Genomic DNA, 14,509 nt, shown 5'->3' with positions numbered 1-14,509 from the left:
CAATGCGATTAATTACAATTAAATATTTTAATCGATTGACAGCCCTAATTTGCAGCGGACCACCACAAATAGAGTCAAATTCTGTGGGAAACATTGGACTAGTTATAAGCCTTGTGAAATTGGCAGCAGAGGAATTATAAAAGTATGATATCACTGGTCAAAGAAAAGGTCCTTGCCAAATACTTAAATTGCTTTTTAATAAACATGCATTTCAAAAGTGGATTTAGTTTCAAAGTCACAAGACAGCCACAGATAAGAAGGTTTATACAAATTTCAGTGTTTATGCCTTACGTGGGTTTTTATCTCCCAAGAAATGTAAATGTTTTAACAGAAACTTTTTATCCTGTGAGCTGTCTGCTCAGAATCATCTGTCTGGGAATAACTGTAAGGACTGCAGACACAGACACACATTAAGGTTTCTCAGACACTGAACTGGGCTCTCTCTCCATTTCATGGCTTGAGCATGACGTCCACTTTATATATTATTAGATGAACTTAAGTTAACCATTGTAATTTATGAGTGGAAATTTGAAATAAGCGCCTGGACCCTCAACATTACAAAGCAGATGCTTCACATTTCTGTCAAAGGTTACAGTACATTAACTTACACAGATGGGTTCACTTCTGGTAAGTTTAACTTGACAACCTAATAATCGTTGTCAGCGAATGCAGCAGCTCTCACAGCAAGAACACTACATTGGTGCCAATCATGTGCCGTGTAACCAAGGAAACCTGTTGGGTTAACAAAGCTGGATACAATGCAGTGCAGTATTCAGTCAATGAAAGGTTTGTGCTGAAGCTCACACTCACCCACACGAAGCCTGAAGCTATTGAAGGAATGTCTGTTGATGCCGTCCAACTTGCCAATCAGAGCGATGGCAAACTCCACCATGATCCCTATCTGGGCCTGCTGCCTCTCTCTGTCCTGAAATAAAATATTCAACAACCTCAATATGACTGCTTCAAGCTTCATGGTTTTTATGACAGGTTGATGGCTTGCTAAGGAATGGTTGACAAAGCCGATGTGACCCGGGTCTGAAGCAGTAGCTACTTCACCTGATTGTTCTCCTGACCAGGCGTCCCACTAAGCCCTGCAGCTGCCATGTAAGTGCTGCCAATTGTCTTGATCTTCTCCACACCGCTGAACTTTGGTTTGGACAGCAGCTGTTGGGTTAGAGAAAAACAAAAAAGATTGATGGGTGGGAACTTCCTCATCCCTCCTTTCATCATTTACATTATCGAGATTTAGCTCTTAGTAGATAACAATCGATAATAATACTGTACTGTCATAAACAGAGCTACCGATAACAGACTGGGGCTTTAAAGACTTCATGTGCAAGTCCCTGTTTGTCTTCCTGACCTCGTCAAAGTCGGCGATGATCTCGTTCAGGAGCCTCAGGCATTCCAGGCCCTCCTTGTTGATGTCACACTCAGTGTAAAATTCTTTGAAATCCGGCACTGAGGCGAACATCACACAGACGCAGTCGTAGGACTTGTAGTAGAGGTCCTGTCGGGAAAAAGACAGAAAATATAAAAAGCACAGTTAATAGTTTTACCCAGGAGGAAACAGACCTTCCTTAACTTAACCTACTAGTTCTGTTGATAAGGACAACTCAGTTTTGGGCTGAATTCTTAAGATGATTGTGGTCGAGAAAACTGTTTAGAAACGCTACACCAAACCAAACTTAATGGAAATACATCGGGGATGTTGGAAGACATCAAAACCTCTTCTGATAGACGCTGGGTTTTCAAATATGTCCAGTATGTGCTTGTAATGTATGATGCTCCATGTCATGTTTCACCTTTACAATAAAGTCATTGTCAATGATTACCTGATGACCTGAATGTGCACAGTATCGTGTTTCACTTGAGGGCAAAAAATGCCCTCTGCTTCTGCCTCAAGCAATTAACACATTAGTGAACCTTTTGCCTCATCTTACGCGACATTTTAAAGACACCCAAACAGAACGGGAGACACTACATGTCTATCCTGAGAACTGTGAAACCATTAACAGATGAAAAGATTTTGTAATGTAAAAATTTAGAATTTGACTGACTGAATCAACATAGTCATTGCTGAATGAAGTAGAGATGAATATTTGATTCCCAGCTGCGACAGCGACACCGGTCCATCTTCGAACTCAACCTTTATTTTGTTCTCAACCACACACCTGTAAGGTTTTGCACCGTTGTGACGCTATCGTGCTGACAAAATCTGTCCACAGACAGAAATATAAACACCTGGCAAAGTCCTAAAAACGTCTTCTGTGATAGTTACCGCAAATTTTGCCATGATGACTCCCACAGACTCACACTTGTCGTGGTAGGTTGAGTTGGTCTGTCTCTATAATGCTGATAAATTGTGAAAATGTACCTTTCCATTGCAGAATGATGGCTGAATAAAGTGAGCAACTGATCATATTACATGAATTGTGGTTAACTGGTTTCTCATTTATCAATGATCATATGTCAAATAACTAACAGGGGGCTCCTCTCTCACCTCATTCTTTTTATTCTCCCCCACAAACAGCGCTGCCACGTGGGCCGGCAGCACGTTCTCCAGCAGCAAGCGGTTCAGGTTCTCCCGGGTCTCGATCTCGTCCTGCTCTGTGCGGTTCTTATACTTTAGCAGGAAGTCCTGGCGGAAGCAGGACTCATTCTAGCCGACAAAAACACGGCGAGTGAAAATGAAGGAAACCATAACTCAAAACAAATTTCACTGGAATTTGCCTGGATTTCTTGCAGTCTCAAATTTAATACTTGTTATCATTTTCCAATTGGCGGACGGCAGGAAGAGACAAATATATAAAACATATAGATAAATTCATGAATGATTTGAATGTGAAGATTTACAGACTCCATTTGCACATTTCAATTTGTAATCTGTTGATATGTTTTTAGTTTGTCAGTTTGGGATGTGAGGATTACAAAATGAGGACAGAGTGGTGAAGATCGTCATTACCTGTTGTGAGATGATGAGCATAGTGACGAGGAAGAGGGTGATATATATGCAGCTCATCACCTGGGGGTGTTTCACCAGCCCTAAATATCCCAGGATGGTGTGATCATCTCTGTTGCAGAACAAACAACAACATTCACGGCTGCACTTTGCTTCCATTGACACATTTCATACATGATTATTCTGTGTAAATTAATAAATGAAAATGTCTCTTTATGGAGCTGTGACTCCGACCACCATCACCGATTGATTATATTGTCATAAAGTGGTACTTAATAAACTGCTCTGACACAGTATAATTTGTTTCTACATTCAGTCCCACACCTGGTGCAGTTGCAGCTGTCGGGCTGCTGAGCGCAGAGGAGGTTTCCGTAGACCACAAAGAGTTCCCTCTTGGTGCTGAGGATGATGATGTAGTAGGCTGTTGAGGCCAGGGAGAGGAAGAGCACTTTGAGCTCAAAGCTCACCCGGAGGAAGACTCCACATGCAATGAGCGACAGGATACAGCAGTACACGGAGTACTGAGGGAGAGAAAGCCAAGGGATGGAATTATACCAGAGTCAAATGACAATTTATTTTTACAACCCCTATTTTGCATTTTTAAGCAGCATACAAACAATAAATAAAATGTTTTACAACACACTATTATGTAATTGTAAACATTTTTATCAATATATCTGTCAATAACTATAACTCATCCTTTGAAGCATCATGTCTTCTCTGGTACTCAATTAAACCCATGCCAGAACTATCTGCAAATACTATTTAATCCAGTGTGATATGACAAAAAAAAAATTAAATATCACCATTTCATTATTGCCTGTGATTAACAAACCCATCACTTACAGGCAGGTAGAAGAGCATTTCCTCTAATTCCGGCTCAAGGGAATAATTTGAGTGACACCGGTCATCAATGGACCATTCTAGCTGACTTGTCTTGACGCAGCACTGCAGAGGGATGAAAAACATTTGACTGACAAGCGACCGCTGGACAGCATGCTTTGAAGTCTGGCATTGCAGCTATGAAGTGTGTGGCACAGCTAGAAATAGCAGAGCCTAGAATGACCCTCTCTCAGATTTGTGAGCGTAGTCTCACCAGGTTGAACACTGCCAAGATAATGATGACAGTAGTAGTGATGGTGGCCAGAGGGAGGCGCACACACGGCCGCTTTACCACCGCCTCCGACACAGCTGGCAACCACTGGCACCTCGACAGCTTCTCTGGAAACAGGCGCTGCAGAGGAGAAAGAGAAATGAGGAGAGAGATGGAGTCAAACCGGTATGAGAAGCACGTGGCTTCTACGTAGTCATCCATCTCCAGACATCATGTGTGAGTGAGGCATCGCTGGTTATTTCCAGTGTAGGAATCTGTCTGAGAGGAGAAAACACACCGCCTGTCAAGGACTGACTGTTAGGTGTCATCTGCCAAGTCAGTAGGTTAGCTATAGAAAGCTACAGTGAGTGCAGCGGATAGCTTCCATGACGTTTCCATTCCTCACACTGGCTAATTCTGGCACGGTGAAGCATGACACATACACACCACAAACATAGGTGCACACATCCTTTTCACTCCTGCCTTTATTTATCAAGCACTTGCATATTGTAACATGCTTGTGTTTTTGACCTCTTATAGTTGGCTGCAAGTCATGTTGGATTATCTTGATGACATTGTTGTTCTTCTCTCGCTACAGACGCAAAAAACAAGACCACCGTAAGGACACATTGATGTTGTCTTCCATGACTCGCCTAAAGCTCTGCATTATGTAAAAACTATGTCATCACTTCATCATTTCATCACTTCATCATCTGTGTGGAAATTGTCATAATTAGCACATGAATTCTCACAGTGACCTTTGACCACCAAATTCTAATCAGTTCATCCTCGAGTCCAAGTCGACGCTTGTGTCAGATGTAATGAAATTCCCTCCAGGTGTTCCTGAGATTTTGCCTTCACGTGAATGGGACGAATGTGAGGTCACAGTGACCACCAGAATCTAATCGGTTAATATTTCAGTCTAACTGGACGTTTGTGCCATATTTGAAGAAATTTGTTCAAATTGTTCCTGAGATATCACGAGAATGGGATGGGCGCAAGGTCACAGTGACCTTGATCTTTGACCTTTGACCACCAAAAATCCAATCAGTTCATCCTTGTGTTCAGTTTGTGCCAAATTTGAAGAAATTCCCTCTAGGCGTTCCTCAGATATAGCGTTCACAAGAATGGGACAGACGGACAACCCAGACACATAATCGCCGACGCGGAGCCATAAAAATGCACGGGTATTATGAAACCTTAAAACAATCATTTTAGGTTTAAATGAATCATTTGAAATGAAATAACATGAAAAATAAATGGTCAAATACAACATTTTTTCTGAAGAATATTTCTCTTTCAATGTACAGGCCTGCTCCTTTAAATTAAAAAGCAAGACAGAGATGGTTGTACTAATCACTCACAGTCTGACCCAGAATGCACGTGTTTGTTTTGCGATTTAAAGTTCATTCCTTGACCTTGGAAACAGCAGTTTCCCACAACAATGTTAGTACAAGCACACGATTAGTAGCTGTTATGGAGTTTGCGATCGTATCACACAATCTTCTATTTTTTTTTAATTAAAAATTTTCTCATCTGTACATTGCTTGTTGGATAATACAGCCCAGATAATGGGGAGGAAGCAGGTGGTGAGTAAAGCTACATCCTTCCTGAAGGCTTGCCATTTTGTTTTTGGTATTCATCTTCTGTGGCCTTCACACAACAGCAATAGAATGATCTATAAAGAATTTCACATTTAATGACACATCCACATTTCACTTCTCAAGCATCAGGAAATTGATTTCATTGAATATCCTTTTAGAGCAAAACCATCGTGAGTCACATACATGTAATGAGGTTTCAGGGTCAGGCCTGCATTATACAATGTGGGACTTTAACAAGTGTTGCTGGAGAAATGACAACTCGTTTACGCTGACGTTTGACCTACATTCAATGTGGCTTGAGAGGTTGCTGTAAAAGAGTGATGACAGGTTTGCTGTGCTTGTGAGGCTAATTTTGTTTTCCACTTTCTACAAACCTAAACGCTAACTGGGACAAACTGCCCCAAAAGAGCTGAAATTTGAACTTCATTCACCTGAATATCTAAATGTTAATGTTAAAACACTGACCTGGAAGTGACCTGCGAAACAGATGGCCAGGGTCAGCAGTAGCAAGCAGACCAAAACTCCGAATGACATCCCCAAAATCTGTCGGCTGAGAGAGATGAGAACCAGAGTGAAATCAGTCTCCGGCATCTTATTTTCCTAACAGTGCAATTATCATCTTCATAGTGTGCTTCTTCTGCTGACAACAGAGGAAAATCACATCATACTCACTCTTTTGTGACAAACATCTGAACCGAAAAGATGCAGAGGAAGATGAAGGTGGCACAGCCGACATAGTGTTTGAACATGGGCAAGTCCAGGGCTCGGTACTGAGAAGAGGAAAAACAGAAGGACCTCTTGTTCAGCACCAGAATGCTTGAATTGAAATGTAACACAATGTGCAATCATAAATGCTTTTTTAATTAACACAGATTTGTGTTAAACTAACCTGTTTTTCCAGATCTTTCTTTGGAAACCACAGCACTAAACTGCCACTCTCTTCAGTTTTAGACCACTGCCTGAGAGAGAGGAAGGAGGGAAGGAAGAAACATGTCAATCACTCTTACTTAAAGCTCTTAAGTAAGAGTGATTGATACGGGCAAAATGTATGGTGCAATAAACAGCATTATCTTGATATCAATAAAAATGTTTACTAAAGTATTTGCAAAGATATGCTACCAGGACTAAGAGTCTGCAGCCACGCTAGCAGCTGTGTGCACGCGGTAACCCTCAAATTTCAGTCACACCGGAGGAGCGGATAGGCCACGGCTCCAATGTTTTGAATTTGGACTGCTGTACCCATTTTAAACGCCAGCTGTTGCTCCTTTAAGCAGGCATAATGTTATCATGTTCACAATCCTAATTTAGTGTGTTAGCACACTAACATTTGATAGTTAGCACTGAACACAAAGTACAGCTGAGGATGATGTGGATGTAATTAGTTTAGCGGATATCAAAGTACTGGACAATTTGGAATTTTGACCTGATGGTGAAGCTAGCTGAAAAGTCAGGGGATCACCGCACCATAACAAAAGTTATTACAATTCATCCTGAGGTCAACATGAATGTTTGCACCAAATTTCCAATTAATCCATCCAATAGTTGTCAAGACATTTCACTAAATGTCAACTTCATGGTGGCGCTGGAAGAAAAGTCAAGGCATCACCAACATAAGTGGAATTCATCGTCTGGGAACCATGAATGCCTGTACTAAATTTCATAGTGGTAGAGATATTTCAGTCTGGACCAAAGCGGTGGACGACCTACAAACAAAAGACCGACAAAGCAACACTGCCATCCCTTGAGCAACGCCGTTAGCATGGCTAAAAAGTGACGATTTTGTAAATACTTGTTATCATTCACTGAAACTTGAGCCACAATATCTTGATAAGAGAAGTTTTTCACATCGGCACGCCTAAATTTCAAACTTTCTGCAAACTTCGTGGTGTCACAACAGGTGTTTTCCATTATTGATCAAATATCTGCTTTATCATCAAAGTGCAGCCTGCTTGAACATTTCAACCTATAGAAAATAGTGTAGCAGAGGTCTTTCTCCCCTGTATGATTCAGTGCAAATTGAACCATTGGACATTATTTTCATGCAATTTGGGTTACACTATTTTATTAAATGTACTCCATGCATAATGTGATTTGACTAGAACTAAAACCTACTTGCTGCTGAGCTCATCTATGGTAGTAGTCATCTCGTTGTGCAGCTCCTCATCAAACTTACTCTTCTGGGATTTGTTCCTGCACCGGAAAGCACAGAGACAATTAGGAAGAGGCAGACGGACAGACACTGAAACACACAAGCTGACTGGAATAGATGCTGGGAAAACAAGATCAGGTCATGCAGGTTACTCGGGTCCAGTTTAGCTGTGCTCGGAGGCAACGTGGTTAATGCCATTCGGAGCATTAGTGAGAAAAAGAGCAACATGGTTTGTGCCTGGGAGAGAGTTACGTAGAGGGAGTGTGCCGGATGCAGAGTGCTGTGTGTTAGATGATGATCTCGGCGGGATTCAGCTGGAGTGTGTCTGCCGTGCTTCTGCTTGGAAACCCCCTACTGCATCAGGAAGGAAACACTCGCACAGATGCCCAGACCCAGATACACAGAAGCCCCAGTCAGTGATCAGTGTTAATAGGAGCATGTCAGTCCACTAACAGAGGTTACAAGGGTTCTTGTGGCTTTTGAGATCATATGTTGCCCTGGGGTAGCAGTGAGTAAGGAACAGTAGGACACCACTGCTCAGGTTAGTGTTAGGACAAGCAAGGCTCTCCACTAAGGCAATAGTTCTCACCCTGTAGGACATCACACAGACATGTTTTTATGGGGTGTGGAACTCACCGAATGAGTGCTGTATTGGAATTTATGGTGTAATAGGTTATATCTTTAATAATTACTGTGATACATTAGTCATTTTAGCCTCTACTCTACTCCCACAAAAATTAATCAATTCAACAATATTTAAATAAATTAGTTCATTTTGGGAAATTGCATGACGCATACTGATTACTGGGTACTAATCTGCAATTTAAAACAATAGTTGAAACAAAAAAATATATGAAAGCTCACCATCTTTTGAATTTAAAACAAGTGTCTATGAGTGTGAATCCATTTGTGTTTGTTTTTAGGGTCACAAGCCAAAAGGTTGAGAACTACTGCACTGAGGGAATGAGGACCTTGCGGGCCACGAAGGCCCCACTCACTTATAGCTGCTGAATGGAGGAGTAGGCAAGGTGAACGGCTCTTCTAGAGACTCATCAAAGCTGTCAGGGCCCAACAGTGAAACACAAACACAAATTCATCACAACAGAGCAGTGGGGAGTCGAAAAATACGCAGGGCCACTGATCAAATAAATGTGAAAATCCATGCAAAACAACAGCTAGATGTACGCTTGTGAACAACAGTAGCACACTCATAACTGTTCCTTTTAACCACAGAAAAAAAATATACCCTGCTATGTAATGTCATCAAGCTTGAGTGGGTGCACCTCATTTCACTGTCACTTCAGCCTCAGACATGTTCACTAGCTGCTGCCTGCGCTACAGTGGACTGTGAATACATGAATGAAATTAACTATTTCCGAGTTAAAACAAATCTGTGTGAAAAGCGTGTGCTTTCAGGCACACACTTATCTCTTCTAATCACGTTACTCCACACTCCCACGCTGTTTGTGTAGGTGAGTCCTGCCCACTAATCAGAAGCAATACTTTAAAATATTTGTCTCTACGTTTACGGCCTGTACCAGACGGGCAAAGAGAACGAGCCATTATAAGCTGCAACCATAATCAATTTGTCTGTGCATTATTTGAAGCTAATGGAGGGGCTCGTTATGGAGCTCAGCACTCCCACCATCGCTCTGCAGGAACGACTGCCAAAGTAGCACAGCTGCAATAAGCAGACCCTCGGTGACGACATTTTTTTGGCAAATGTTTCATTTGCAGTTTGAGACCAACTCCTTTAACACTCCTTTTGCTTTGGGAACATATGCAGACTTATTTTCAAATAATGTTTGATTTTAAGAACAATTTCACAATTATCACCTCCGCTGGGATGTTTATGAGTTTAAGGGCTTAATAATTGATCCATCACAATTCACAAAACTAAACATCCTGCCTGCTCACTGTAAATCACTTTAGATTAGACCATCAACTTGATATTAAATGTTTAAAGGTGCTAAATACAGGATTGGGAACATTTCTATTGCCTCTCAACGACTCTCAACATGACGGCCAGCCAGTGGCTCGCAGCTAACAGTGCTAACAGCACTAACAATGCAAACAGCGGCGAAAGTGCTGATAGAGCTAACCAGTGTTAACCTGAGAGGGAACCGGAGGGCGGGTGCTACGCTTCTGCGACGACGCTGTCACGCACGGTCGGGACGGCATTTTCAATGTAAACAAAGCACGGAGAAGCTCAGAAACATAGCTAATAGTTATTTGATGCTATACTCATGCTCTGGATATCAAATTCAGAACCTTTAAAATGTGAGTCACGCATCCAAATTCAAAGAAAAATCTCACATGTAACAACAAGTCATCTAACACGACTGTTAACTCTGATGACCACCATAATAACACCATAATGCTGACCCATTAGAGACATCATACCATCAAATTTTCTAAGCTTCCATGAAAAGCAATCATTTTTAATCATTATGATAATCTTTCTAAACACTTTGATATATTGTGTTACAAAATATTGGTAATGAAATGTGATGGAGCGATGAAAGTTCACATTCCATGAACATGAACAGTCCCGGCAGGGAAAGCTGATGGGAAACAGTTGATACTATTGAGCAACGGTGGTGTTACACGGGCCAACGTCCAGAGTGAAATGTGTGTGAGTACAGTTTAATATATGCAGTTAAAAATGATAATAGTGAGAAGAATTCATTTTGCAGTCACTGTAGAAGCTCAGAGTTGTTTTTACCTCTCAGTGATCTTGGAGCCGGGGGCTGATCGCAGAGGGATGTCCTGGAAAACACAAGGATAACATTCACCCAATAAGAATGCATGATGATGTGAGTGTTGAAAGCCAAACCCACTGAAACTCAATTTATCCAGCTTTTTCATTTGAGAAATACTTGAACCTCTCACAAGAAAATTATTACCATTAGTCATTGTGTGCATTTTGCCTGCGATACCTCTGAAACACTAGCTATTCATCAGAAAACTAGAAAATCAGATCATCTATTAAGAGCAAGTTTAAAGTTTCTCATACTTGCCTAAAGCTTTTAACATCATTAACACAGCAAGACCATGCCTTGCAACTTTGCACTCTTTAACATGGGCTCCAGCAGAGAAGTAGTTGTTGCCTTAATAACAACGAACAACAAACCATCTGCTTACCTTGCAGCGTGACTTGCCGTTGACGATAGCGTCTGGGGTGAAGCCCTCTCGGCTCTGAAGGTGGGCGAAAGGTTTGACGGCCCCCCAAGATTCCAGGTAACGGGTCATACGCACGGACGCCCTCATCTTCAGACCATCATTCACCCGAGGTTTAGCACTACGGCTGTTCAATGATGGGTCCTTAGACTTAATACACAAACACACACGACAACATGACATTTACAGTACAATGTGGTCATTTAGCTGAAGCGCTGAGGCAACAAAATGAGGGTGAGCATGTTCCTAAATCATGAAAATCATGAGAGAGCACTCAGGGATAGCAAACCCCCCACTACGGCTGTGCAATCTTCTAGATGTGTACATAGACCTGGATCTGGATCAAGATTTGCAGGAGTTTTGTCAGAATTCCATCCAATTCTGCAGGATTGCTCAGACCTGATATGTGCATGGGTCATCTAAATTTGGTTGCAAGTGACCAATGCATGGAAATACCAAATCTAGCAAATAATGGTGGAATTTGTAGGCAGAGCTAGAGGAAAATGTTTTGCAAAAAAAATCTGTTTATGCAGTAGTGGTGTGCAGCTTATACTTTTAAATCTGTCCAGAACCCAAAAATCCAGAAATCCATGGTATGCCTCACGGTTTATCTCGGGTGAAACCGATAGCAACCAGTATGGTGGGGAAAACAAAATAATGATGTACAAAACTATGATTCTTTTAAAATGATATTAACATATTAGCGATGACGTAAAGCATTTGGACTACAACAAAAAATGTTGAGATGTAGGAAGCAACATCAGGCTAATGTGGATTTTCGAGGAAGACGAACAGAGGACTCACCCGTGGATCAATGACCAGGTAGGTTCGGGTGTTCTCTGTTCTTTGTTGCTCTTTCAGGTAGGGGTCCCTGAGGTGGCCATCGCCATCTTCCACTTCATAAGCCTTGTTCAGGTGCTTCAGAGTCGCCTCTGTGATGTGGACACGTCTGTCCGAGAGAGGAAAGAGCAGGAGAAAGACTGAAATACTTTGAATATCTAACACGTATTTCGACCAGTTGATTATTTTATATTATTTATTGTAATGACACTTTTACATTCACCATTGTGGTTGCTCTTTTTAATACATTTTAAATTGTACTTTTTGTGTAAAAGACAATGTATCTGTATTGTTAATGGAGTGTAGAAATTATAAATACTCTTATTCGATCCTTTTGAAACGTAACATTTACAATATCCTGTTATGAAAAAACTACAGAATATTAGTGATTTTAAGAGACATGTAAAATGTTATCATGGAATTGTTTTAATGCAATTAATTATTTAAAGTAAAGTAAAATGTGATTTTTTTTTGGGCAACTTGGGTTATGCAACAGCCAATAATGCTGCATCATATGATCTTCAGTTGGTTCCTGGTAAAACTAGATTATGGAAATAATGGATTACTCAATACGATACATTGATGTGTATAAGAGTTATGATACTCATGGTACAAAAGTAATACAACCTACCCTGGAAGGCCTCCCGACTCCATGTGATTGGCCAGCGTGACATCATGTGACCACACGTCAAACTGCCACTTGCGAAGGCCAATGACTCCGCAGAGCACGTTGCCCGAGTGCACGCCCACTCTCATGTTGATATCCACTCCTGTGGCCTCCCGCACCTGCCTGGAGGAGTTTAACAGCAATACTAAAGCTCATTGTCATTGAGGGTTGTTTCTATATGCTGAACACAGTCATTCAAGGACATCACAATATAGTCTGCGGCCTTTCCATATGTGCAGCCCTACTGTATGTCTCTGTGTCAATAGTCAGACTATTCTCAACGAGTCAACATTCGCTCAGACTTTCCTACTGTTGCAATACACTCTTAACACTCTTGAACGTCCTTATCAACTTGTGTAATTCCAGGCATTACTGTATAAGATTTGTTTTAACTAACACAAACTGTGTGTCACCAAACTCGAGACATGACTGAGAATGACTCACCCTACTGTCCACCATTACAGATATACCGCACTATTCTCTGAGCGGTTCCACAAATAGCTTTTAATACACAATCCAAAGCTACTTGTGCTTATCACATCTCTTGTAAGAGTTAAATTGAGAGATGTTTCAGTCAGGGTTGAGGGTGATGGTTGGCACAAACTCACTTGATGGCTTCACACATGTCCAGGCCCATTTTGACGCAGTTCTTGGCGTGTTTAGGCAGAGAGACCGGCAGCCCTGACACACAGTAGTAGCAATCTCCGAGGATCTTGATTCTCATGCATTCGTTTTCCTAAAAGAGAATAAGGAGAGAAGAAACGTGGTTATTTGCCTGGTTTTATGCAACCAGGCAAATATTTTAAAGAGTTGCCTGGTTGCATAAAATGCGGGTAGGCGGACAGACAGGATATGAGTGTACACATGCCAACACATGGGAGCCAATCAATACAACCGCAGTCCTGTGCTACTGAAGTTTAAGTGCCTTGGTTGTGGCTTGATAAGAAGAGAGTGTTTCCTCGTTCAACTGCCCAACCCAGATTTTCCCAGCCAGTCTGAGGTTTAGCAGAAATCTTCCTGTCACTACTCTAATCTTTACATTATCACTGCTACAAGAGGTCAAAGCGACTACTGCAAGTTAAGCGTAGCGGTCAGTGTAATAATGACACGATGAAATTCTAAATGGTGACTCACCTTGGCAATTTGGTCAAATTTCCCAAACAATTCATTGAGCATAATGACAAGCTCTTTGGGAGAACAGTCACTGGCCAGTCGGGTGAAGCCGACGATGTCAGCATACAGAATACTGAAAGAAAGAGAAATAATACAATGAGGGTTTAATACACAAAACACATTCACATAAACAGAAATAATGTCTAAAATAAGATTGTTATTAGTATTAACGACATAAAGGATAAATGTACTTTAGTAACTGAACTGTTTTTACATTTCCACCCACTAAAATTGAATACTACTTTAACGATTTGCAACAAATGAATCTAGAAAAAAACACAGCGACTTCAGCATCCTTCAAAGTCCACATCCACCAAGGTGAGTCCTGCAGACTCCCCAAAAAGAGACCTCACGGAGACCAATCAGGTTTCCGTTATGCCGTTGCAATTCAACACAATGGATAACTGGTGAGCAACATCCATGTAACATCTGTCTGTCTATAATGCTGTTTGATTTACAGTTCCGGGTCGCTAACATAAAACTAATATTAGGAGATCATCCCTGACTTTTTCAATCTGTCAATCAATTTCACAAACTGCTATGAAGGGACCATGAAGCTGACACCATTTGTGTCCAACAAATTTGGGCTTGATTTTCTCTGTACAAATTTGTTGGCCCATTATGATCAGTCTAAAAAGCTCCTGACCATCCTCCCATTAACCTCTAGTAGACCTGATAAGTGACTGATTAAAAAGCCAGACTGATTCAATGCTGAATCATATCCTAGGCATCATTAAAAGCTGCCGCTCAGCGGACCACAGAGGGACACTGTTATCTCATCTGACCTCTGAAAGACCCCCCCCGACACCACTAGCTGGAAAGTTGGCAAAAGCCCAACCAACAC

General features: G+C 41.4%; 1 protein-coding gene across 9 annotated transcripts in view; it reads right to left on the bottom strand.

Annotated features, from left to right (window-relative positions):
- The window catches only part of adcy7 (adenylate cyclase 7), a 62,101-nt gene that overhangs the window by 3,553 nt on the left and 44,039 nt on the right, over positions 1-14,509 (bottom strand). For 8 of the 9 annotated variants that reach the window (XM_037796818.1, XM_037796812.1, XM_037746133.1 and 5 more), the window contains 19 exons: positions 13,627-13,738; positions 13,101-13,228; positions 12,457-12,615; positions 11,790-11,934; positions 10,950-11,135; positions 10,531-10,574; positions 8,804-8,863; positions 7,769-7,846; positions 6,546-6,615; positions 6,329-6,426; positions 6,122-6,206; positions 4,056-4,193; positions 3,806-3,907; positions 3,284-3,480; positions 2,963-3,071; positions 2,501-2,659; positions 1,361-1,507; positions 1,057-1,164; positions 811-925 (listed from right to left, as the gene is read on the bottom strand). In XM_037796818.1, coding sequence (XP_037652746.1) covers positions 811-925; positions 1,057-1,164; positions 1,361-1,507; positions 2,501-2,659; positions 2,963-3,071; positions 3,284-3,480; positions 3,806-3,907; positions 4,056-4,193; positions 6,122-6,206; positions 6,329-6,426; positions 6,546-6,615; positions 7,769-7,846; positions 8,804-8,863; positions 10,531-10,574; positions 10,950-11,135; positions 11,790-11,934; positions 12,457-12,615; positions 13,101-13,228; positions 13,627-13,738 — 2,240 coding nt within the window. The remainder of the gene's footprint in view (positions 1-810; positions 926-1,056; positions 1,165-1,360; positions 1,508-2,500; positions 2,660-2,962; positions 3,072-3,283; positions 3,481-3,805; positions 3,908-4,055; positions 4,194-6,121; positions 6,207-6,328; positions 6,427-6,545; positions 6,616-7,768; positions 7,847-8,803; positions 8,864-10,530; positions 10,575-10,949; positions 11,136-11,789; positions 11,935-12,456; positions 12,616-13,100; positions 13,229-13,626; positions 13,739-14,509) is intronic. The other variant, XM_037746172.1, reaches the window with a different exon arrangement.

This window comes from Sebastes umbrosus, chromosome 2 (genome assembly GCF_015220745.1).
Source record: "Sebastes umbrosus isolate fSebUmb1 chromosome 2, fSebUmb1.pri, whole genome shotgun sequence".
Taxonomy (NCBI): Eukaryota; Metazoa; Chordata; class Actinopteri; order Perciformes; family Sebastidae; genus Sebastes; species Sebastes umbrosus.
Note: the sequence above shows the minus strand (reverse complement) of the source record. Positions and strands in the feature narration are given on the sequence as shown.